The following is a 25,797-nucleotide window of genomic DNA, read 5'->3' on the forward strand; positions in this document are numbered from 1 at the left end:
TTATGGCCGCATCCATTGCGCGCGTCGGTGCCGTTCTGTCAGAACGAGTAACGTCAGGGGCCATCAGACACTCTAAAAAGATATTGGCTTTTAGCTGTTGACTATTGTCTGTGGAATACACTGCAATCCTCCTGCTGCTTACCAGCCGGGGAGGGGGGCAGGGTTGGAGAATTGAAGACAGCCCCCCACCCCCTGTCACAATTGCAACGAAAGAGAAAACAAACCCTACAAATGTAATGAACAGCAGTGACGGGCCGCTGACAGAGGTCGCCGCGGTATGTTTCAGTGTTAATCTCAGGGTATCTCACTCACCTGTAAGGCTAGAGTATAAAATATGTCATAAATATCTATTTAGTAGGTGCTTTTATCGCTTTTAAGCAACGAATCACCGAGAAAGCAGGGTCAGTCAGTCCCTGGAGCAATTGAGGGTTAAGGGTCTTGCTCAGGGACCCAACAGTGACATCACTCTGCTGACCCTGCGGTTTAAACTGACGACCTTCCAATCACAGGCACAGCATCCTAACCTGCTCAGTCACACACTGCTCAAAATACACTCCGTCTTCATTACCGAGCAAAAAAGCGGAAAAGAGTAGATGCAACCAGAAACCCACACAATCCCTTCCTCCTGTAGTTAGTAGCTTCCAAGGCGCCATTTTATTGATTGCATCGCGTCCTCTGATTGGCTGACAGACGTGCAGAAAAATTAAAGGAACAGCAAGGGATAAGGTTCAGTACTTTCCCCGAGGGGGAAGAGACATGCTCCTTGTGCAAAGAGGTGCAATTAAAATGCAGTCAGAGCTGTCGCAGCCGTTGAGGAATGGCGCGTATCGATTAGCGTGGCGCTGCGGCTTAGCGCCATGCTAAGTAACCAAACTCATCCAGACAGAAGATCCCACATACCTGTGTTAACAGCACCACTAGCCATACCAGGGTCAGCATTAATAAGCAGGATCTTGCTGTTAAGTTTGATTCATAGTCTAGCTAGTACAATACGTCAACAGCTTGGAGAATCATACATTTGGGATTGTTTACAGATGGAAAAATGCAAAGGCATTAAGGTCTATTTTCGTGTAAAATGACAGGGGAGGCAATGCGACAATGGGTTTAAAATACACAATCTTGCCTAAACCCGGGCAGACCGCCAACCCTGTCAGGAAACCGTAATGAAGTCCTTAAGACATCATTTTGGGGACCCGATGCAAGCGTGCCCGTGGCTGTCAGGAGAGGCTCTACCAGTAATCCACATTTTAAGTCCTGCTAGAGACAGTTTACGTAACGTTCTGGCAGATAATCTGCTAACTTAATTAATCTAACAGCACTTTGAAGAGAAAACCACTATGGCGATCAACACGACGAGTTCACCGTCGCTTAACAATGAACGACGAGCCGACGAGCAACTGAAAAAATACGCGTCTCCAGGGAGCCCGATATCCAATCACAGACGACAATGGGGCATGCTGGGATATCGGCGGCTATCTGGCATGACAGGACAGCTTTGGATTAGCCCGGCCTGACAGACAGAGCAGTGTTACTGGCAAAGACGCCAGATTAGATGATACATGAAAACCTTAGATTGTATTAGATCTACACCCCCGCCCTCACCGCCCAACATACACACCCCCTCTGTGACCCACCCCTCTACATCCACCCCCTACCCATGCTGCTTATGGAAAGGCAAGACCGGGCCGAGGGCTGCTCTCACCTCCTCCCCCCCCTGGTTTCTGACCGTTCAGAATAACCTCACAGCAAGATCCATAATCGACTAGACAAAAGCGAACAACAGGGAATCTGAGGTATTCGCCGCTGGGACTGGACTGACAGTCAGCTGTAAACCGCAGACCACGAAACAAGCACACGAATGGTTAAAAATAAAAGCAGTGCTTGGCACGTGGGGGAGGTGGACAAATAATCATGCTGTGTGAAAACACTACATACATATAAAATAAACAGAAATATTTAATAGCTACATCAAACAGCTACTCACTAACAGTTATGCAACTGTATTGTAGCCGCAAATGTAAAATTAAATTAGCGAGAGAGAGAGAGAGAGAGAGGCTACATTAAGCTCAGAGCTTTTCTGAAATTTTACGCAAGAAGAGGCAAAAGACGACATGAACCTGACCTAAAGCCAGAACATTCCGCGATCAGCGAGACAGCTCCGGTTTAGCAACCTTAATGACAGCCGACACGTGGGCCCTCCAACCGCTAATCTGGAATAAATCACTTTAATGCTTGCTTACTTTATCCCATTGTTGCTGCCTTAGATATGCTAATAAAGGTAGCGGTTAGGAAATCCCACATGAGGATTATTCCCTGACTCACCGTCACTTACTCAGAGGACAAAAAAGAAACACTTAAATCCTGCCGCCTGCCCCCGCAACCCCCCCCCCCCCCCCCAGACCTGCCCAGACGTCTCTTCACCCCCGAAATGGTTTCTTTCTTTCGGCTTATTTCCAGGAGTTTCTCATCTTACAGCGAGACGGCAAGCCGGGCTCCGGTTCCTGGGAGGCTGCTGGAAATTGGTAAACCCTCCCAATTAGACGCTGGATTTCCAAGCAGCTCTAAATAGAACTGAAATCTGGCAACGACATCGGCTGCAAATCTGAGAAAATCAATTATGGCTTGGGGGTGGAGGGAGGGGGGGGCAAGAGGCATTTATTTATTTATTTGTTTGTTTTTTCGTTTTATTTCTACTTTCACTGTGGGAAAATATATCCTCCCAGACATAGCAAATCGACTTCAGAAGATTCATCCATTCATCCATCTTCTAACTACTCGCTTGGGGGCAGGAGTCTGAACATTTTCTTTTCCACTATTTCATTTATAATAAAATCAAAATGTAAATTAAAATACATTTAAATGAAACTGATTCTTTGAGTGTGAGATGATGCATGATGGCCTAAGAAATGAAAGATGTTTATCTGAACTGGCCATAAACCCTCTGAAAATCAAAACCCACCCGTCTGAAAAGCACTCTGGTCCAGATCTTTGGGCAGTCTGGCTGGGTACCGAGAGGCCTCCCTCTCTCCCCTGCTCCACATTCTCTAAAACCCTCCATTACTGCTGCTCAGGGTCGCTTGAGAATCTCAGGTTCTGCTTTATTATTTTTTCGCGCCTCTTCCATGGTCACGGAGCCTGCCGTAATTTCCTTACAGCGCTCAAGGACGATGCCTTGGCTCAGCGCACTTAAACATCGCGGCCTCCTGCCTGTCAGGAGCCCCGTTCTCGCGCGGTGTCCCGCGTCGGCCCTGACTGAGGCTACTTATTGTCTTAGTGCCCCCCCCCAGCCCCCCGAAAGATAAGCCTACAAGCGAAACCCTCCTCATCAGGCCCCCAGGCCCGTATCTCAGTGTTATGTGAATTCCTGTCCCAAGACTCCCAGCAAACAGAAGCTCATGCAGAACATGTCGCCAGTCCCGAATGACGACACCCTTCTCACCCCCCCCCACCCAAAATCTCAAAAAACTTTAACAACGCAGCATGCCGATAGATGAGATGAAATGGTTACTTACGGAATGCACCAACTGGAATGGATGGAGGGTGGTGATGGAGAAGTGGGAAGAGGGAAAAAAAAACAAATAATGAGGTGGGTTGGACTTTCTGATCAGACAAGCAGAGACAAAGAAGGATGAGTGCAATTTTGCCAGCGGGGCGACGTTTTGGCTCCGTCACACGCCTGGGGCCCCACGTTTCAGAGGCCCCTCTTCCAGGGCCCCCCCTGGGGCCCGCCACTTAGCTCGCAGTTAGTACGCTCCATAAATATTTCAGCTACCCTCCGCAAAACTGAATCATCACCCCCCTTCGGCTGTCGGGTGGAATAATCCGCTGAGTTTACCGCGGGGCCCCCTTCTCTGGGGCGCGTGGAATATTCATAATGAAAAAGAATGGGCTCTCCGCGTGCCCTGCCATGTTTTATAAAACAAGGCTGAATCTGAGTAAAACCCTTTTTAATCGCGCGTGGCAGCCACAGATTAATGGCAACTGCCATATTAATTTCCCTCTTTGCCCGGGTGTGCCGGGGGATTTCAGAGGTTTGAAGTATGGAGGTCTGTACCACCAGGCTTTGAAAATAAAAGGGGAAGGAGACTGAGTGGATTTCAGTGGATTTAATTTTTTTTTAATGTGGATGTGCAGTGTCACGTGTTTGTGTGACAGGGACGGACCACGAGGATCCAGAGAAACAGATGCTGTGAAGATCCCAATAAACCAAAATCAATTTTTTTTTAACAGCCTAATCTGCTTAAAAAACCAAACTGCACTATAAAGACTTCTTCATAATTGATTTCCGTCTGGATTTCAGTTTTAGCGCCGTCGCATTAAGAATCGTTAATTGCATTTAAATGGGATTTAATGAAAAGTTCTCACAAAGACAGACATGCGAGAGCGTATGGTAAAAGCCAGAGATCTTCGCCTCACCATGAACCTGCAGGGTTGCAGAAGCTTCTGCCTTGCCCACGCTGTTCTCTGAGACGCAGGTGTAGGTGCCCTCGTCCTCCGCGCGCACCTGGGTCAGTCGCAGGCTGTTGTCACTGCGGATCTCGGACCTGTGGAAACCAGGTGCCTCATTTATCAAAGTTGCGTACGCGCAAATAGACATTTCAAATGTGCATATGCAACTTTTCATGCAAAATCCCACATTTATAAAAAAAAACTTGACAGAGGAAAAAAACGTGAACGGAAACTCAGGAGGAGGTGTGTGCGACACTTTGGACAAATTGGGAAAAGGAAACTCCCATTTTAAAGCAGTAAACCTGCGAAATGCCAAAAATGCATATCGTGCATAAAAACATCTAAAAATGTGAACTGGGATGTATTTTAATTATTATTATAATTATTCATTCTATGTATTTTATTATACAGGGCTTATGTTGTATTTGCTTCATAAATTAATTAGCTATTTCAGATACTACGTCTTGTCACCTCTTTCCACAAATTTAAAATGTCTGTAATTGTAACGAGTTGCACTAAATGTGAATCAGGTGTCAGACATTTGCATGCATGTAATCGAGTTATAAAAGGCATTAACCTAAATGGAAAGATTGCAAGGGAATGAGTTTTCCTGCACCATCGAGATTATTTGTACTAATTTGCTCACTGTGTGCACTATGTGTGATGTCACTTTTCCTGTTTCGCATTGAATGTTTCCCTACACTGTGCAAAATAGTGCAAAAGTGATAGACAACTGTGGCATATGACCCATTTTGAGTAAAAAAAAAAATCATTAGAAAATATACTTTTAAACATTTTTTTGTTTGTGATAAATATGTTTAGGTACCCAAATATACCATTTTGTCGTGCCCCTTCCTCTCGCTCAAAATTACTGCTTTTTCATTTACAGCTGCTATCATCAGACTTTGCGACCAGTAAGGCTCAATTTGCATATTATATGAGTATGCTGCTCATTTGCAGCGACTGTTATTGGTCACTTGTGGCCAGAACGTGAGCAGGATTGGCTCCTGCATGCATATGCATTTACAAGATGGTTCTGACACCTCTAACAGGAAACGAGCGTATGCCAGAGTCGATAATCTACATTGTTTCATGCGTACTCATTTTTTTCTTTTTGTGCGTATCTCACAATGAAATTACGCAACATTTGATAAATGATGGGTGTCGGTCCACTCAGGATCTATTTCACCCAAAGTAAAACCATGGTGACTGCGATATCAGCGCTAAAATCTCCAAACTGGCCTCTAAAGCTTTGAGGATACTTCAGAAAGTAACAAGAGACAATATAAGCCTTGATATCACTGCTTGGATTAAACAGCCACTCTAATCAGATCCAGCACTGTGCTAAATTTATACAAGATTTTTTGTATGAATCCAGCAGAACTGGAAGGAAAATTTGATTTGAGTTACTTTCCGCAGAAATACATTCACAGTACCAATTTTGCATATAAGTTCAATTCAATTCAATTCAATTCAAGTCAATTATCCATCCATCTTCCAACCACTTATAACTCATGCTTGGAGCCTGTCCCAGGCAGCACCGGCCATCAGGCTGGGGTACAGCCTGGATGGGATGCTCGTCCATTGTAGGTGACACACACTCACAATCAACAATTTAAAGATCCCAATTAACTGCGGATCTTTTAACTGCAGGGGAAGAGCCTCACAATACAGGGAGAACATGCAAACTCCCCCCACACAGAGCAGGGATTGAAGCCCCCACCCCTAGAGGCTGGAGGCAGGTGCTCTACCCCCAACCCACCTCACAACCCTCGACGGCGTTCAGTCTCAGTTACCCCAGGACCGTTTTTCTGGGGTGAATTCTGAGTCCTTCGGCTTCTCGGAACGCATTTGGTTCATGCAGCATTAGAAAAGAACGGTTTCTCTCCCTGTAGCTGTGATGCATGAGGAATGAGCTCAGGGTATGGCCTGTATTCCTGTGGTTTCTTTAGGTAAGCTGGGAGCTTAGGACTGCACAGGAATAAATATACCATCCATCCATCCGTCCACATTCTGAGAGCTTATCCGAGCAACTGTCGCGGCGATGGATAACGGTCCTTCCAAAATAAGCTTCTGAAGGGGTGCATGACTGAAACAGAACTCCATAAAGGAATAAATAAAATCCCGGCTTGGGTATGTGCAAATAAATGTATAATAAGTGCAGGGGCGCCGCTAAGGCTGTTTTGGGGGGGTGGGGGCAGCCCTGAAATAAATGTGCGCTGATTCCTCTGAACAGTGTGTTCTCATTCATTTCCATCAAAATCATAAATCTCTAGTGACACTTGTGCAAACAACTGTTTCCTGCTAAAGCTGGTTTTATGCTCAGAAATCGAACAGGCGGGCCGTTGCCGTGCCGATCCCGTCCCGAAACTCACCGGCCCCGGGGCAGCTCCCCCTCCTCCCGTCGCCAGCGCACCGTGGGGTTCGGGTCGCCGTGCACCTCGCACAGAAAGTCCACCGTGTCGTCAGCCAGCACCACCTGGTTCACCGGCTTCCGCACAAATACCGGCCGCTCTGTGGGGATGCATGTGGGTCGTGTGAGGGTCACATGGGTGCAGCCGAGGGGGGAAGGAGGGGGGAGGGGGGTTGAGGTCAAGAGGGTGAAGCAGCTCACCGAAAACCACCAGCTCGGCAGGGTCACTGTCCTTCTCGCCCACCATGTTGGTGCCCACGCACACGTACATGCCTGCGTCGCTCTTCCTCGTGTTGGAGATCATCAACTTGCCACCCCGGATCTGAAACGTAATCCCACCCCCCCAAAAAAAGGGGCCAATCAGTCTCACATTGAGGACAACAATTCGCCCAAGGCGCCACCAACGAGGACGCCATCAAACCTAAAGCCAATCCGCTCTCATTCCAGACAAATGACACCCCCAGGGAACTTAGACCGCACTTATCTGAGACCATTTCCCCTGAAGAATTGCTAGATTATCTCTAAACGATTCGCCTGACATTGAGGACGCCCTCAAAATGGCCAAATTCAAGCAAACATATCCGAACCCCATTTAGATAAGCTGCAGGGACAACATGTGTGTTTGTTCTGTAAAACTAGTGCTCTCGGGTCACTGGAAGAGACCCATTTCATCTTTCTGACTACAAAGCGCATTAGGGAAGATGTGACTGGCGACTGGGGGGCGGAAGGCAGACTCACGGTGATCCTTTCGTCCTTGTCGTTGACCCGTACGTTGTTCCTCTTCCAGGAGATGGTGGGCTCGGGGTGCCCCCGCGGGGGGATGCACTCCATCACCGCCGGCTCCCCCGCAGCCACCACCACATCGCTGGGTGTTTGCCGGAAGTCGTCCCGCAGAACTGGCATGGGGGAGAAACGCAGCTCAGGTGAGTTCAATCCAGGACGGCGAAGCAGGACAACGGAGCAAACCTCTGTCGCAGAGCATCGCAATTTACATAAGTTGTGGAAAGAAATCAGTTTTTCGTTCCTGAGGTGATGGGGGTATTTATGCTTAAATGCAGGCATCTCATCCCTGGATTTGAAAATAAAAGTGTCCTGGGATTTTTTTTTCGTACTCCACACCCCCGGGCTCCAATTTACTCGTCCGCCTGTTTGTCTTCTGCCTTTAATCCATCCTTTACCATTCAACATGCACAGTCTTCAGTCCAATTTGAAAGCAGATGAAAAATATAATGAAAAACAAACACTCTTAAACGCACGTGTGAACCCCCCCCCCCCCCCCCCCCACACACACACACACACACACCTCACCAAACATATCTGCCTGAAATCACAATTCCTCTCTACTTGCACTTTTAGGACTGACCACATCATCGTAGCCCCGAGTCCATATTTATATTTTATTTATCAGGATTTTCATGCATCTCAGGTTTGTCCTTATTTACCAAACTGCACCTCCTCAAACAATGATTTCACTTCCACCTTCTCTGAAACCCATGGCCCAGAGCTTGGGTTGGGATAGATGTCGCTAAGAGGCTCTTTCCCTGAATTGCGGTGGACTAACGACCTGAGGCGAACAGCGGTATCCGAGACCCACAGACCAAAAATACCGGCCCCACATATGCCTTCTGCAGAAGAACCCGTAAGCAATGCAAGGATCCAGGAAGCCACAATCATCACCATTTTGTCTTCCAACTTGGCCCGGGAAGCATGAACGGCACCACGACCACATCAGTACTATAGTGAGAGTCGAGTACCTCTGGGTTCACTCCAGCCCAGTCAGCCACGGTGACCGGTCAGCTTCAGCGAGCCACCGTTTGTGGTATCACTACCCAGCCAACTGCTCCCCAGTGGACCCACTGCCGTTTGTTCTGAGATACACTTACATCTACAGCTACAGACACAACAACAGCAAGCGTACAGATGTCATGAGTTGACGTAGATGCACATTGTTGATACACTAAGCTTCCAGAGACTGACCAGAAACAAGTGCGAGTTTTGGGGATGAGGAAATATAGAAGCACTGCTCAAAACCTTAAAGCGTCATCTGAAATGCTAGAAGCTTGTCATTAAGTGGTCAGACTCAGATGCCTTTCCTAGATGCAAAAATACAATCAGCACACAAATATCTCCCAGGATAGAACCTAAACTAAGTCTAAGCGGAATACAGAAGTAGTGCCAAGTTAGCCACTTCATGATGGAACAAGTTAACGGTAGACAGCGAGCTAAAGAAGGGAAGAGGGAGAGGTAAAGGTCAAAACCGAGTATAACCCCAACACGGCAAATGCAGGAACATTACTCCACCTCTCAGATCACCTTCAGCAGATGCCAACTTCTGCAAATTCTTAGCGGGAAAACTTTCGGAGGATTAATATCTTATGGAAATCCGTGCATTTTTACACACGTTGCAGATTTTTGTAAATCTCTCTGAAGCAGGATTAAATTGAATACCGCCTCATCGAGGCGTAGGCATGATTTATTGATTTGAGAACTGTGTGGGGTGGGTGGGTGGGGGGGGTGGATGCACAAGGGCAGTATGATTAGCACTATTGATACACCCTATGGCCTGCTTCGATTCGCTACCGTCTACGTGTCCACGGTCGGCGGCAGAACGCCGGCTATGGCTGAAACAGCCAGGCGCCGACATTCCCAGGCTCCCGCATACTTGCGTCGATCTACGGCATGTCTGTCAGCATCTGCACGAACATGCGAAACAGTGCAACGAGTATCTTTCGATGGAGGAATTATACGGTGCGTAATTATACTGTGTGGCATCGTGGTCATTCCACAGAGCGTGCTTCTGTTCTCCGAATCTTTCGCAAGCCGAGGCGAGAGATTAAAAATACAGACTTAAAATCGTGTGCAAAGAAAATAAAACTTTCCGATGAGATGAACTTCCTAAATTCCAATGTATGTGGGAATTGGGGGGGAAAACAACAGAGGGAAGGAATTTTTGGTGATAAAACTGTGACATCCACTGTCAGCTCTTCTTCTCATCTTGGAAATGAAATCCACATTTGTATAATTAAGTGCAGGTGTAACTAATTAACGCACGGCAGTAATTGCAAAACAGACTCAGTGTGGTGGGGAGGCTTGCTTTCCGCAGTGACGAGGGCACGGGAGGGGGCACGTACAGATCTCCTGCAGGGTATTTCTGCACGCCGTCGGACCCATGAAATGAAGGCGTCCCAGGTGCATCGCTACCAGGCGGGGGATCTCAATTGCCTGCTCCCCCGCCCTCCAAAAATGGGGGAAAAAAACACTGCTGGCTAATTTGGCACAGGCAGCCGAACATGAGCGGACCATCAGAGAAAGATCTTGAAAAAAAAAGCACTCATGCCTTTAACCCTCTGGGGTCTAGGGGTGGGGAACACACACTCACTGACTGGGGCATGGTCACACATCTCATTCAATGTCATAAACTTAATTCATGGCAAATAAATTATTTATGATATATTTGTTTTGGCATTAAACTAATTTTAATCTTAGTGTACTTTGTAAATATGTCCAATTTTTGCTTGTTCGTAATTTTACATCAAAGTTTAGACATTGCAAAATGCAGTTTGGAACACTTGCAGAAACATTATAAACGTACATACAGTAGTAAGCAATGGTGGAAGTTTGTTTTGATCCCAGATATCTGATCACCAAAGTCTTGGCTACATGAAGACGACTAAATGGTGTAGTTGCAACATTCAGTTGGATAAATAAATAAGAAAAGCTTAACTCATGTCACTATTTCTGGGCTCCTTTCATTGAATATGTAGCAACTTTCATTTGAATGCATGAGCCATTCACACCTGGCCACCCCCCCCCCCCCCCGCCCCTTTTTATGGCGCTGATGGGGATGTATCTGGATCGTTGTTCATCTAATTACCATGCGAATACGATTTGAATATGCAGAAATGCGGCTATTTAGAATGCGACTAGCGATCTTCAGGTGAGGGTGGCAGTACATGCCCCCGATGCAGGTAAAAGAAAGTAAGGTGACATGGTTTGCTTTTTTGCCAATTTAAACTAATTTTAAAAACTTGAATACTTTCAACATTTGACGTTTTGAGAAGAAGACAGATTACGGATTTAGTCAGCGTTTTTTATTTCTTCATGATTCTACATACAGATTTCAGCGAGGTAAAAACTGACATAGACGTACGCTGAAAAGTACGCTGTCTCCAACGACGCACTCCACCCCAGAGGGTTAAGTCCCCCCCGCCATGTGATCAGCGGGATGTATCTGAGTCACCCATGATAATGCGGGGGGGGTGGGGGGGTGCACTTGATCAGTTTTAGCTTAATTAATTTCATTATGTGAAGGCTACTTCTGTTTTCCTGCAGTGCCTTGTGGCTCCGCCCCCTTAATCGCAGTCCGCCAGACCTGCGTATTTGGGGTGATAATGAGGGGGTCCGTGTGTGTGTGAGAGGGGGGGTATTTTACTATTATACATTGAAAATTTTTCCGATCCTTTGACTTGAGTCTGCGCACGTGCACACACTATGAGGGGGGGCGTTAATTAGGGCTAAATTATACAGCTAATGTCACCACAATGTCACCACAGCAGGGTTAGGACAGTCAAGCCTGATTAATCCGCCCCTCAGATGAAGACAAAACCCGGCTAACAAACCTTTGCTGAGTGGCAGACGATTCGCACTAGCACACGTGCGGGCAGACATGCTATTTCTCTCTCTGCAGACTCCCTGATGTGTAATAAAGGCGGCTCCTCCATCCCCTGCTTTTTCAGTGTTTGTATCTGTCACTGTTGCGTCGTCGTTCCTCAGGCGCTTTAGATGCCTGAGGCCTCAGATCTCTTTTCAGAGCAGCTCCCCCGGCTCCAATTACAGGAGCGAGCCGGACCCCCCCCCCCCCCCCCCCCCACCAGTCCAAAAGGTCCGGCTTTTATACAGGCCTCACTCCGGCTGAAAGCCGGCGAATCAAAGCGCTGGACCGTGACCCCCCTCCCCATCCCATCCCCGTCACCCCAACATTCATTAAAAAAAAAAAAAAACTAAAAAAGATACCACCGCTGTTTATTCCCAGAACTTTCCAGTCAGAATAATTTAGATGGAAAAGCGACGTGAAAAACCTCCTGGCGTCCTGCCACCCTCCAGTCCGACACGCCGCAGCCCGCGCCGCCCTGCGCCCGCCTTCGGCACCCCGCTTTGGGAAATTGAGAAGGCACACAGCCCTTGATTAGATGCTGCCAATTACCCATAGGGCCCTGGGGGTAGCTGGAAGATTAAGCCAGAGCCCTCTGACCCCCAACTACAGCCTCCCGGGACCCCTTGTGCTGACTACAACAAAGCCTCGGTAATCCCCCCGCCAGGCCTGTGGTCCACTTCAATTAGCGTGATCCTTCCACCCCATTGGTGCAGCGCACGGGGCATCGCTAACAAATCCCAGGAAATCAATTTCCCCTCCTATGCCTTCGTTAATTTTTCAGCGATGCCTTTTACAGAGTAAACAGTCACCCGAAATATCCATCTGTCCATCTCTTATGCCTGACGCGTGTGTCCATGTCAGACGCGTGATATTTAAACACGCTACAGGCTGACAAACACGCGTGTTACAGCATCTGCTGGCTGCTCCACACTACATGACTTCGACAGTCAACTCATTCTCTCCGTATCAAGAAATGAGAATGAAAGCAGCGCTCCATCTCGGCCCGCCGTGACTAATTTATAACGGCGACGCTTCTCGACTCGAGTGAGATGGCCAAGGCAGCTATACCTCCTCTTTAATTAAAAACACAGTTTATCCCAATGATCTAAAAGTCAAGAACGGGAGGGGGCTCTCTCTGACATCGTGAATAATTTGCAAGCGGTCATGAATAGATATTCAAATCTCTCGGAAAATGACGAATGTGTCTTTGTCGCTGAAAGACTCGCGATTTCGGAGCCCCGCTCAGGGTGTCTCTGAGGTCATCCGTCAGCCTGTCGTCTAGCATCTCCAGATGATTTGAAGTAATCTGTCACGCGCGCTTCCCGACTGCGAGTCTTGCTCCCGCCAGCGCAAGTGTACTAATCTCCAAAGTTTTCATCCTTGAAAAGGAACCACTCGCTTCAGCCCAGCAGTGACAGTGCGGCGGGCGTGACTGTCAGCTTTTAATCGACGACGGCAAAAAGTAAGAAAAAAAAAAAACAACAACGATGAGGAATGAATCATCTTTTGCTTAGACATGTGAGTACGGTAAGTAATATTTGTTCAGACGAATATATATACAGTCGCCGCATGGAATCTTTATCTCTTTCGTAAAATACGCCAGTTTCATATGACAATGCTGTAATCAGCAGTGTCAAAACCAGAGCGAATTCTAAACTGATGAATCGACTGAAACTCAGACAGTTTGTCTGTATTGGTCATGCAATCCCTGGCACAGTTCCATAATCCCTCTTTTTCCACCCCAAGGCGAGACAGACTGACATACAGGGTGGGAGGTGGGAGCGGCCAGGTGATAATCGATAGCCCCGGCTGTCAGTGGCCGATGGAGATGGATGGAGAGCTCCTGGCTGCCGGGAGACCAGCATCGACTTTCTCAGGAACATCAGGGGAGGACGGCCGTACCGGCCTCTAGAAACCACAGCCTGACATTCCGTGGTAGAACAGGCAAGCTTCAAAAATCCAGCACGACTCAGTTAAATTCATTCTATATAGTGGCCTTCATAGAGCAGGTAAGGACATTGTAGAAGTGTTAGGTGACGTCAAAGATCAAAACAAAATTAACCACCGCTGGCCAGGAAAGACGACAAGGAGAGAGTGGACACAATGTTGACTTGTCTGGAAGGACGGGGACTTGGCGTGGTCTGGGTGACCACACGCGCGTGAGGGACTGCTGCGGATTTACCGGAGCAAACGTGCTGAAGCCGGATAACCAACTTTGAAGTCAGCAGATTGCTTTTCAGCCTTGATTGTCCTCGCTGTCATTTTACACGTCTGCGTTCCTGGTTTGCCGGGTGCCAGTGTCGGCGAGGGGGGGTTGATTTCCGCACGCCAATTTTCACGGCTGCCCCTTCTTTTTGACGGCGACGCAATTTCCTCACATCACAAATCCCCCCCCCCACACCCATCTACCCCATTCCAAACTTGATCCACATCAAAGGGTACACTGGGAGACCAGCTACTCAAGGTATTTTACTGTATCTCATCACAGTGGAAGAGGTGGGGGCAGGGATGGGGGGTACACCTGATACAGAGCAAAGGATCCATTTGTAGTGTCCATTTTATAACACTGCAAAACTGCTTCCCAGTGTATCAGCATTTGTGCATATATCCCTCCCAACATAACTGTAATTTAACAAAATTCATACAAAAGCTGTATAAGATTCCTTTAGAGCTGCCGATAGAAAATAAAGACTGTGATAAGCAATGAGATGTTTTGCTCGACACACAAGCGTTTAATGCCGCACTTACGACGGTGGACATATGTGAGCTAAGCGATCCGGCACATTTCATCCCAGCCTTTATGGTTAGCCGTTAGCATTTGTGCTACCTTGGGGCCTCAGCGTTCTACAGTTACTCTCAACACAAAAATATTGGGGGGGGGGGGGTATTACTGGCCATCACAAAGCACAGCTGTCAGGGAGGGTGGTGTCCCCTGAGCTGGACCTGCTTCAGGCTGGGGGTGGGGGGGTATTCAGACAGAGGGGGTGCTGGTGCTCTACGGCACGTGCTGCCTGGACATCTGTCCCATTCTGACCCGCCCCCCCAAAACCACCCACCCACCAGCAAAATCGTTTCATCATCCCCACACCCCTCTTAGAATAAAAGCTGTCCACTCTGGATAATAAGACTCACGGAGTAGATGGAGGTTAGGGACAGGAGAAGATATTGCCTTAGGGACACTGGGAAATCATCACCGGGGGCCCACTGTGGACAGACAGTCGCCCGCCCACTCCCCCCCCCCCTCCCCCCGCCTGCCACCTTCTATTCAGCTTCCTCTTTTGTTTGTCCTCGTGCGTTTGGCACGTGTTTATGTTTGCAGAGCCCCCATTTGCATCCTGTCTCCCCCACTTAGGTGTCACCTGAGTCCAGTTAGGCGATGACAGCTGGGGTCCCCCCCACTTGGCTGAAGGGAAGGAGAGGGAGTGTCGGACCGTTCAAAAAACACAAACATGTTCTAAGTACGTCCTGCAGACAGCATGTGGAAAAACCACACATCCCTCCACTTGGAGGTAAAACTGTTAACCTTTATTTTTAAAACTGAGAAGGTATCTCCTGCAAATTTACTTAAAAAAACACAAAAAGAGATAATAAGCAAGAGCTTGGCCTTCGAGGCCCTTACAGTACCTACTTTACCGTGTGTGGGGTGAATCGGAGACAGGGCCTCATACAGGGGGCGGAGTCACAAAGGGCACTGGCTCCAGCTGAAAGCTGATTGGCCTCTTACATTCCTTCTACCCTGTCACTCACCAATTCAAAACATATCATTGGCTAATGGTGAGGCTGGCTCTTCTGTACGAATTGTGGCCCCTAACTTAAAAAAAAACGTCGCCCCAGATCAAAGGGAAGTCACACAGAGAAATGCCTCTGACGGACTAGCTGGCTACACACAGGGAATCCTGGTCCTACAACTGACGACAGGCAACCCGCTACGGACACGTCTCCCTGATCAGCCTTTACTGTCCTACGGTTAGAGATTGGGGGGGGCATTTCCACCGGACCCCCAACAGCCGTGGACTCTGACGTCAGACGAGGTGGGGGCATCTGGGATCTAAAGGTGGATAATGGTGTGGAGCATCTTAACTTCCTGCAAACGCCCAGGCCAGCCGGCCCGGACGCCTCCATAACCCCGGCGCGTGTGGAGCCGACAAATTGAAAGTAATAAATTATGGGGGTATCGCCAGGACGGGGCCTCATTATCCAGCCCTGATGAGCTCGCCCATCACCGGCGGGGGCTTCCTGGCGGCCTGCCCTGCCGCCTGGGGGGGGGGACGACGCTTGACCCACGCGTGCCCCCCGGTCCCGTTCCAGGCTCCACTCCATCTCCCCCCCCCCAGCAATCAGATGCCTCAGGAGCACGGCTGAAAAGCAGCCCATATTTCTGGCCCAAGAAGGGGGTGGGGGTGGGGGGGGGGGGGTGCTTGTCAGCGAGCTCTTAGCAACCAACCTGTTCCCAGCCCCACTTCTCTCCCCAACGCAGATGCTCCGCTCAGCCTGTCCACCCCCACATCAGACGCCCCCCAAGGCCCATGTGGTGCGCCCCCCTCCCCATCAATCAGGAGTGATTACAGATGCCCCCTGACTGACGCCACCCGTTAAGGGGGCTGGCTTCGCAGACGATCTCACCACGCAAGCTCCGACTTGCTACGCCCCCCCCCCCCCCCCCCCCCGTAGCACCTGAGCTTCAGCCCATTCTGCCTGCCCCCCTCCCACCCCGGCTGTCTTCACCTGATCCCTGGCCGACCCGGGCGCGACCTCACGTCCTTCTGCTCACATTCTCCCCCCCTAGAAGGTTGCCAGAGTGACTGGTGGCCCTGGCCTGACCCCCCCCCCCCCCCCCCCAATGCCCCCCCCCCCCCCCCCCAGAATCTGCAAAGGTCACGTCCGCGCCTTAAGCGCCTTTAATGTCTCCGTTCAATCCCGTAAATCGGAATAAATCGGGATGCGTGGAGAGCGAGATGGACAAGCGGCTGGCATCTGAGGAAAGAAACTCGCGAGTCACCATCTGCCGTGCGTCTCCCCATCCGCCCTCGGCCCACTCCTCTGGCCCACTCCTCTGGCCCACTCCTCTGGCCCACTCCTCTGGCCCGCTCCTGCGTTAATTCCCTTCTCTCCAAAGAGACAACAGTCGCAGCTTCCGCGAAGATTCCCGAAGAAGAACGTGATTCCCAACAATTATTTAATGGCTTCTACTAAAACCCCGGAGATGATCAGAGGCACTTTGAAGGGAAGACGTGGCCAATGAAATTCCTCGGTGGGGTGGGGGGGGTGACATCCGTACTGGTAGCTGTGTAAACTGTCCAATTTTCAGGCCAGAACCCGCATATGCGTGAGTCACAAGCGGCCCGGTGCCACCAAACAGACGATTGCATCAGAATGTACCGGCACTGGACAAAAGAAGACAGAACAAAAAAATGGGGGGGGGGGGGGGGGGGGGCTGCCCAGGAACCGTATTGATGGCAGCATCGGGAGGGGTTGGGTAGGGGGGCGAGCCAGGCATTGTTCTGTTGTGTGCAAATCCCAGGAACAATAAGCCCGTCACTAAGGTGGTCTAATCCTCGGAGTGTGGCGGAGAACAGCGGCTGCATGGTAAAAGCGGATTACTTAATGTAGTAATGGTCTATATTTATTACTGATGACTGTCTGTATGGGGGGGGTGTATGTGTGTGTGGGGGGGGTGTTCTTTGTCAGTCTCCAGGTTGCAGGGTGTCCCAGTTCCACGCCTTTTACCGCTTACCTCTCTCGAACCATCTGGCGAAACTGACAAAGACCCAACTGTTCATTTCGAGCCGTTTCACGAATGTTGCACTTTTTTTCCCTTTTGTATTACTTTTTCATCTTCCACGTGTTTACGGATTAGGACTTTTCCGAGCGAAATGCCTGCTTGCATAAGTACGGTCGTTAACGGCTCCGGGAAAAAAAACAACGCAGTGTAAATCACACAAGTGTCACGAAACCCGGCCAGGATCCGCCGAGTTACTTTCGGAAAAACTATCTTTAGTAAAAAAAAAAAGAAAAGGCTCCAAATACCCCTGCGAAAGAGAACGGACGTCGCAAATAACATTAACCGCAACTGAAATGGCATCGCGCAGCCAAACGCGGGTTGAGGGAAATAGGGGCCAGGCGGGAACAACAGGGAAATTATGCAAATTATGTTATGCAAATAGACCATGCCAAGAGTTTCAAATCCTCGACCTGGCAGAGGGGCAACTTCTCCGCACACCTCATGGGGGAGGTGCGGCAGGCACTCAAAAATAATGTACCGGTTTCAGCTGTGACAATATCGTTTAATGTGGGCTAGAGGGCTTGGGTTTGAAAAGACTGTTACGGATAGACGACAATTCAGCTTAGCAAACATAGAGGCGCGATAGCGCGGGTCTGAGAGACGGTCTGATTGTTGCTCAATGGTGCCCCCGCAGCCCGGAAGCTGCACATGATTTTTTTCCCCCCGCCCCCATCCTGACTGGTTCGAACCCACCGTTTGTAATTTTAGAGCCGAGCTGGCAGCCTCACGTCAGACGCTTACATAAACACGAAGGAGACGCTTCCCTGCGCTATTCCCAGAGCACATCTGCGGGGATGAGAATAACAGCCACCCCCTGCGCTGCCCCCCCCCCCCCTTTACTCTGGCGTTGTTGTGTTGCAGTTTCCGCATCAGCATTTCCATCGAACCGGAGATTACGACAGGGCCTCCAGCTGCCCGCGCCCCCCCGTCTGGACAAGGACCCTCCAGCTCAGGGAGATTCTACCAGTCAGGTCTTTGGGGAGCCAGATGAATTTAACAGGCTGTGGCAGCAGGTGCCGTCGTGTCAGGATCGCCCCGTGGAATTGTGGGCCTCCGGCAGTGAAACTGCCCCAAAGCCACGTTTCCAACTGCTGCTGTTTCCATGGTGTTGTCATGGCGCGCTGCCTGCATTGGCGCGACCCACCCACTCGCGGCAGGGTCAGTCTAGCGCCCGCAGTGGGGGGGGAGGAGGCAGGAGGCGCCTATGGGTCCAGTCCCCCCCATACCCGCCCAGCTGCTGTTGCATTGACACGGCAACGAATCGACGTTCGTCGTATACGCTCAGATCCAAACCCTCGCTCCTCAGTGAGCCCGGACAGCGTGCGATCGATCCGGAGCTAAACCTCTCGCTTGACAAACCTGCTGCTATGTGACACCCCCAGCGGAGCCCGGCCTGCATCACGGCCCCCTCTGACAGAAGACACGCATTTTCCATGACATTTACATTCATTTGACAGACACTTGCGTCCAAAACAACATGTAAGTGAGGCATATAACACAAAAACCAAGCAAACAGCCGTCAGAGAGACCAGCTCAAGTCCGACTGTCGATAGGGTGAAAGGTCACTGTTTGACTAGAAACAATGATTATGGTAGAAGAGCTGTACAAACACAGCATAAAAGCTCACCTCAGAAAGGCAGGGCACGCAACTATTACCCAAGAGAGAGACACAGTACCAATCTAAGCATGTTGTATCAAAATATAAATATTATATTATATATAATATACAAATAACAAAAGCACCCAGGAGTGGCAGGCAAACCATTTCACCTTAAGCCATAAAAGCTCGTGCTGCGGTGCAATAAAGAAGTTTGAATGCTGTCTGAGTGCAGTTCAGAATGCTGTCACAGGCACAGTGACTTGCAGATGCAGAGGAGCTGGGGAACAGCGCTTGGAGAGAACTATCAGAGAGTCCTCTCTTTGGTGACGTTTGTCACAGAGCTCCATCTCCCAGCTGCTCATCCAGGTCAGGGTCACAGGGGGGGCTGGAACCCATCCCACAATCCTGGGGTGCATCCTGGGTGGGATGCCAGTCCATCGACTCATACATTTACCGGTACTGCATCTCTTTGGACTGTACAAGGTACTGGAATAGCCAGAGAAAACACATGCTGAGCGGAGATGGGATTGGAACCCCAAACCCTGGAGGTCTGAGGAAACAGCAGTACCCACTGAGCCACCATATCAGGAAAAGCAGTACAGTCTAAGTATTTCAGAGTAAACAGCATTAAGTAACTCAGCACATGGGACTGTAGCATAGCGGCATGCTAATGCTGGCTGATTCCCGGTACCTTCGGCCCTTAGGCTCGAAGCGGTAAATAAGGCCTCACACACATTTAGGTGATTAGCCTCTGTGAGTCAGAGCGCAGATGACACCACGTAGGACTCCCTGCACGCTGCAGCCATCCACCCCGCTAAATTGCTCCCCTTCATGAGTCACAGCCCCATACCGCCATATCCTCTGCAGTTCCTGCAGCTAACACCAGGAGGCGCAGCCTGTCGGGAACAAAGGCCACTTCTTAAAACTCTTTCTGCCACCACCTGTTGCCCCCCCCTAAGCTTTCGCTGTCCTCAGCCTCCACCCGCTGCCCCCCCTCCCCAAAAAAAACTCCTGACACCATCCCCCCCGCCCCCACCCAAAATACCCTCTGGCCAGTAGGGTTCCCAGCCTAGGATGTGTTCTTATTAACCTGCAGGCAGGGATAATGAACTCATTAATCACAGCACGGTCGGCGGAGGTGAGCAGGGGGTGGAGGGGAGAGGGAGGCTGAACGCCCCCCCCCCCCCCCCCCCCCGGTCGTCTGGTATCATTATTGCCAGTGGAGGTCCGTTACCAAGAAGCTCCATGCCAGAACATGCCCATCAGAAGCAGTTTCTGGATGTTTGTGAGCAGCAACACGTGGCCCCTCCAAGCTCCTCGGGGCCAAGTGAGGCCCCACACTAACTGAGCACTGTGCACCTTCACTGGCAAAGATGTAAGGAATCCACAGGCAGATATTTCTGCTGATTTACTGAGTGAAGCAGACCTAACAGGAAGCCCGTGCCGAGCGATGCCCGTTTGACTTACAGGGAGAAGGTAATGTGTCACTGGTAATGTGTCACTGGTAATGTGTCACGTCGTGAATTCCTGCCTTGCAAGCAAACTGCATTAATTACTGCGTTTGCTCTCTCTTACCCCACACCTGTGTCTCTGAACTGTCTGGTGTTCTGAACCCAGGCCACCGGGGTTAATGACAGGGCGGGGTGCCACCACGGGGAACTGTGGGAGGGTGAGCGTTAAAGTGCCGTTCTGGCCGTTTCTCTGGGGTGGGGTGGGAGGTCAATTGGGGTGACCTAATCTGCTCTCTCCCGCACTAATCCACAAACCTGCACAATCCACTTTTTTTCCACCATTCAGCTGTCTCTTGACCCTCATGAGCAGGATTACAGACTCGCCCCCCATCCCACACCCCACCCCCCAAGCTACAGTATGGACAGATATTCTTTCACCTGTTCGTTCTCCACATGACTCTCCGTGACAACTGCTCATGACTCTCACCTGTTTCCCATGGCAAACCGACATGACCTCCCTGTGACCTTCACTTTGTGAGCCACCCTCCCCAAAGTAAGTTACCACTATATCACCCCCCCCCACCTAATGGTAATCTGATCAGAAAAATGCCAAAGTAAACACCGACAGGCCTGGGGAGCAGCAGCAGATGGGAGGTATTTGTGGTTAGCCCCCACCCCAAAGGAAATCACACCAATGAGCTGGCAAATGCCAGGTTTTTATTAAGCCCCCCCCACACACACACAGGGTTGGTCGTCTGGCTCATACGTGTGCCCGTTTGTGCCGCGGGGCAGGTGTGGGGGAGCTGGCAAGCGTGCCTCTCACTCGGGATTCCCGGGCCAGACAAACAGGCACCCTCATAAAGAGAGGGGTGTGCAAGAAGTGATGCAATCCGAGGGGTGGGGGCTGAACTGAAAATAAAAGCCAGGGATAGCTGATAGCAAGACAATGCCACAACATGTCACATGGAAGCATACAGGGTCCTCTACTCTGCAGTACAAAACCGCAGAGTGATTTCCTGCAGAGGTTGGTTGGGTGGGAAGCTCACTGTGAGCTCACTGATTGGTGGTCGTGGATCTGCACAGACAGAGGGACGTATGCTGAAGGAGTCGGAATTCAAATGTTTTTCTGAAGGTTAACATCATGTAAGCCTCGAAATCCCCATCATTTGTGGGAATTTAACTTACACAAGAATGTTCTGAGGCCAGAATGATTCATAGAGGTAACCAATCAGATTGTAGAGGAGGCTGGTACAAGAAGGTCAGGGAGGCAGAACCAAGACATCTGATTGGTTGGTCCCACCTCCTCTTGTTGCTTGGACCCAGATTCTCTACAATCTTATTGGTTATCTCCGTGAACCAATCATTTTTCATTCTGCCCTCAGAATATTTTTTTCTGTTTAAGTACATCTCCCATGAGCAATGCCCCACCCTCCGAACGAACCGGCGAACAGGGACCTGGAGCTCACTCGGGGAAAGGGGGCCCACATTTCATGCAAAAAATGTAAAAACCTCCCATCAGAGCTGACAGCAGAGTAAGACCCCCAGCACCGCAATCTGTCCCTTTGAATTTTAACCATTAAAAGGCCCAATTCACCTCTGTGTTAAGCTGACTCTTGGTAACTAAACCGCCATCTGCGTTAACCTGAACTGTGGGTTACGAGGACCAGCCACGATCATACGGAAACCTGCCTCGTTTCGGGGGGGGGTGGGAGCCACCGTAAAAAACCGGAGTCAGCTACCAGCTTGAAGAGTCTCTCTTCCCCAATGACAATTAACAATAGATTAGCTTATAGCTGAAGCCTTAAAACGAGGGCTTTGGTATGCTCTCTGAAATTTCAATAATATCGCCCGATGAGAAACTTTGTTTTTAATTTTCGCTGTTTCATATTTTATAGCAGATTGCTTCCGCGGTTAAATATGTTTAAATATACAATGATAATTCATATTTTATGAATGCCATGTAACACTTCAGAATTAATTCTGCCAGTAATCTGTGGTAGTGTCATGGCTGTAACTTCTCTGATGTTCCCTTCACGGGTTCTATTATTAAGGAACATTTTGAGGTCAAATCCTATCTAGGGGGGCACTTACTCCTTGCACAGTTGTGATTGCGAGTCCAGAAAACAGAATACATTAATAAAAGTGCCTCTTTTTTCTGCTGTATTGTACACAAACAGCATCTTCAGCTCTTCAGCGTAAACTGAAACAAGCAACACTTGATTTTACATTCAAACTAAGACAATGTTCCAAGTTTGTGTTCCACAGCCGTCAAGCTCATACAGCTGGAAATACTGGAAACAGTGTAACAGCTCTGCAAATTAACTCTGAGGTAGCTGACAGAAATGCATCTGACATGCGATCACATATAATATGTTACGACAAAACTTTGTTCCCAAAACAGACTTGACATGCTCTCAGAGTCCACAACATACTCTCAAAAAGCATTTTATTTTTGGACCATCTGGTTGCAGGAAGTAAACATCCTAATCCACAACTTCCCTTCCTGCCGGCGCCTTTTAATGCTTGGATGACCTGTCATCCTTCCGTATTGATGCTCATGGCTAAGCTACTCCCCTCCAAACGAAAGGCGCTGTGCACTTCTGACCCAGACAAAGTGCTTTGCTAGGTGCTGTTTTCCAAGGGGGGCATACCGGGGGGCGGAGCCTGGCCCCAGCTGAAAGCTGATTGGCCTCCGGAATGCCCCCTCCCCATCACCCACAAATTAAAGGCATATCCCTGTATAATAATCAGATTGGCTCCTCTTTATGAATTATGACTCCCTCCATCTTAAAAAATCGTAGCCTCGTCGCCATTTTACTCACTGGCCACTTCCAGAGAGGAGTTCCTGCTGACCGCCTCGCCCAAGTAGTTGCGGGCCACGCAGACGTAGACGCCCTCGTCGGGCTTGCTGCGACGGCCGTGCACGATGCGCAGGAAGAAGAGCGAACCGCTGGGCAGCAGCATGCGGTGCGAGCGGGGATCCTCGCGGTCCGTCTCCACGCGCTCGCCGTCCTTGTACCACTCCACTGTGGGTGCCGGCCGGCCCTCCGCCTTGCAGTTTAGGGTCGCCGGCTCGCCCTTGGAGACGATCAGGTCAGACGGATGTTCCACAATCCGAGGTGGGGTGTCCTCCATGCGAGGCCGGGATCCTGGGGAAGAGATAGGAGGTGTCTGTAGCCATTTATGTACAGAGCACACAAATCGCTCTCCATTACACTTTGTCTTAGATGCCTAGAAGTATAAAGAGAGAATGTTTAAAGATTGACTTTGCAATGGGCTGGAATTGCTTTCTTAACATCGCATTTTTCCAGCGAATTGACCGGTCAGTGTCCCTGCTGTGGCTGCAAAGGAGCAAGAAAATGAAGCAGGACCTTGACTAGACGACCGCGGCGGTAAAAGGACCCGAAAGGCACGGTCAGGTCGCGACGGCGGGATTTTGGCATGGCTGAAAAAGGACCGTGCCAGCGTGCCAGGGACACAAGCGAGCTCTGCGAGGGAGGGGGGGTGGCAGGATAACACGGCACAGCATTTGGATACATAATTCGAAACCATTTGAAGAGCCAGTGTTCCAGGTGACATTTTCAACCGAATCATTTCTGGGCAATAACAGAGCCATGCTGAGTGTCAGTCATATGTGCCTCATTTTAAATACTGAAATTTGTGTGAATATGAGCATATATCAAACAGACGGGCGAAGACAAAATGCCAAAACCCGTCACTTCAGTCTCAAACGGCTAATACTGTACTTAAAACGTTTCGATTTCCTTTTTTCTTTTAGTTTTTTTTTGTACGACACGTATTTCTGGCCTCGCCGAGCACTGATTCCACCCCCCACCCCCCACAGGGACAAGAGCATGGCTAACACGCTCAATGCCCCCAATATCCGAAGAGAAAACATTTTCTCCCCCCTGGCTGACAAATCCCTGGGGTTACGGAAGTGGGGAAAAAAATCCAGGTGCATTTGCTCGACAGGCGAGGAGTAAGAGATCGCTGTGCCTCTTCAGTCTGGCAGTTTTTCCATGAAAAGCATTTTGTAGGACTTCCAAGTATTATTACAAGTGGAAGGAATAATGAATAACCAACTTGAAGCTGACCCTCAGCGGATTTACTGTGGATATCGTATTCTCAAATATAACCCTTTAATGTTCGGTTTTAAGGATTTCAGTGTCTAATAATAAAAACACCAGTGAGGAGTATCGACTTTCAAGGTGCCCCACAGTAAAAATAGGGTGCCCCTTGCTTATAGTGCCATAACTTATTTATATTGCCAAATGTAGTACTTAGTGGTCGAGGGGAGGCAACGGCACGGCTGTCCGCTGACCGTGCGCCACAACATCAGATAAGGAAAACCGAAAAAGCAGTAATCAGCCGAGGTCTGAGAGTCGCGCAAGACTTAAGACCGAGTGCAGTGACCCACGGCTCAGAGACAGAATAACAAAACAAAGAAACACAATTCTAGAGTATTCTCTGTCTTCTTCAGACCACCAACTTTTGACTAATAGCTTTTAGGAGACACTTACTGGGGGTCTGAGCAGGCTTTGGTCAGCAGGGAGTGGTGAGGGAAACCAGGAGAACAAGGCCCTGAGAGTTTCTTATAAATATTACAGGCAGGACTGGTGAGGCCCAGCCGAGTGGAAATGTTCTGAAGATGGAGGTAGATGGTGGAAACGCCAACAGTGTCTGATCTAAACTGATGGCCAGGGATGTTCTCCTGTGCTCCTGCTGAGGCAGGAAAGGGGGTGGTCTGTAAAAGGGACATGGAGGGAGAAGGAGATGGTCTATAAGAGGGACACGGGGGGAGATGGAGATGGTCTGTAAGAGGGATATGGAGTGAGAAGGAGATGGTCTGTAAGAGGGATACAGAAGGAGATGGTCTGTAAGAGGGACACGGAGGAAGAAGGAGATGGTCTGTAAGAGAGATATGGAGGGAGAAGGAGATGGTCTGTAAGAGGGATACAGAAGGAGATGGTCTGTAAGAGTGTAAGAGGGACACGGAGGAAGAAGGAGAGGGTCTGTAAGAGGGATATGGAGGGAGAAGGAGATGGTCTGTAAGAGGGATACAGAAGGAGATGGTCTGTAAGAGGGATACAGAAGGAGATGGTCTGTAAGAGTGTAAGAGGGACACGGAGGAAGAAGGAGAGGGTCTGTAAGAGGGATATGGAGGGAGAAGGAGATGTTCTGTAAGAGTATAAGAGGGACACGGAGGAAGAAGGAGATGGTCTGTAAGAGGAACATGGAGGGAAAAGGAGATGGTCTATAAGAGAAACTCAGAAGGAGATGGTCTGTAAGAGGGACATGGAGGAAGTAGGAGATGGTCTATGAGAGGTAGTCAGAAGGAGATGGTCTGTAAGAGGGATATGGAGGGAGAAGGAGATGGTCTATAAGAGGGATACAGAAGGAGATGGTCTGTAAGAGGGACACGGAGGAAGAAGGAGATGGTCTATGAGA

At 49.5% G+C, this 25,797-nt stretch overlaps 2 protein-coding genes across 2 annotated transcripts in view; one reads left to right on the forward strand and one right to left on the reverse strand.

Moving 5' to 3' along the window:
* The window catches only part of mmp9 (matrix metallopeptidase 9), a 278,561-nt gene that overhangs the window by 60,138 nt on the left and 192,626 nt on the right, over positions 1 to 25,797 (forward strand). The gene's annotated exons all lie outside the window — the stretch shown is intronic.
* Positions 1 to 25,797, reverse strand: part of robo3 (roundabout, axon guidance receptor, homolog 3 (Drosophila)) — a 63,224-nt gene that overhangs the window by 22,673 nt on the left and 14,754 nt on the right. The window contains 5 exon segments of the mRNA XM_049017722.1: positions 4,417 to 4,544; positions 6,825 to 6,963; positions 7,064 to 7,184; positions 7,601 to 7,758; positions 23,172 to 23,498. Of these exon segments, the coding sequence (XP_048873679.1) occupies positions 4,417 to 4,544; positions 6,825 to 6,963; positions 7,064 to 7,184; positions 7,601 to 7,758; positions 23,172 to 23,498 (873 nt within the window).

The sequence above is a fragment of the Brienomyrus brachyistius genome, chromosome 6 (assembly GCF_023856365.1).
Source record: "Brienomyrus brachyistius isolate T26 chromosome 6, BBRACH_0.4, whole genome shotgun sequence".
In the NCBI taxonomy this organism is placed as follows: Eukaryota; Metazoa; Chordata; class Actinopteri; order Osteoglossiformes; family Mormyridae; genus Brienomyrus; species Brienomyrus brachyistius.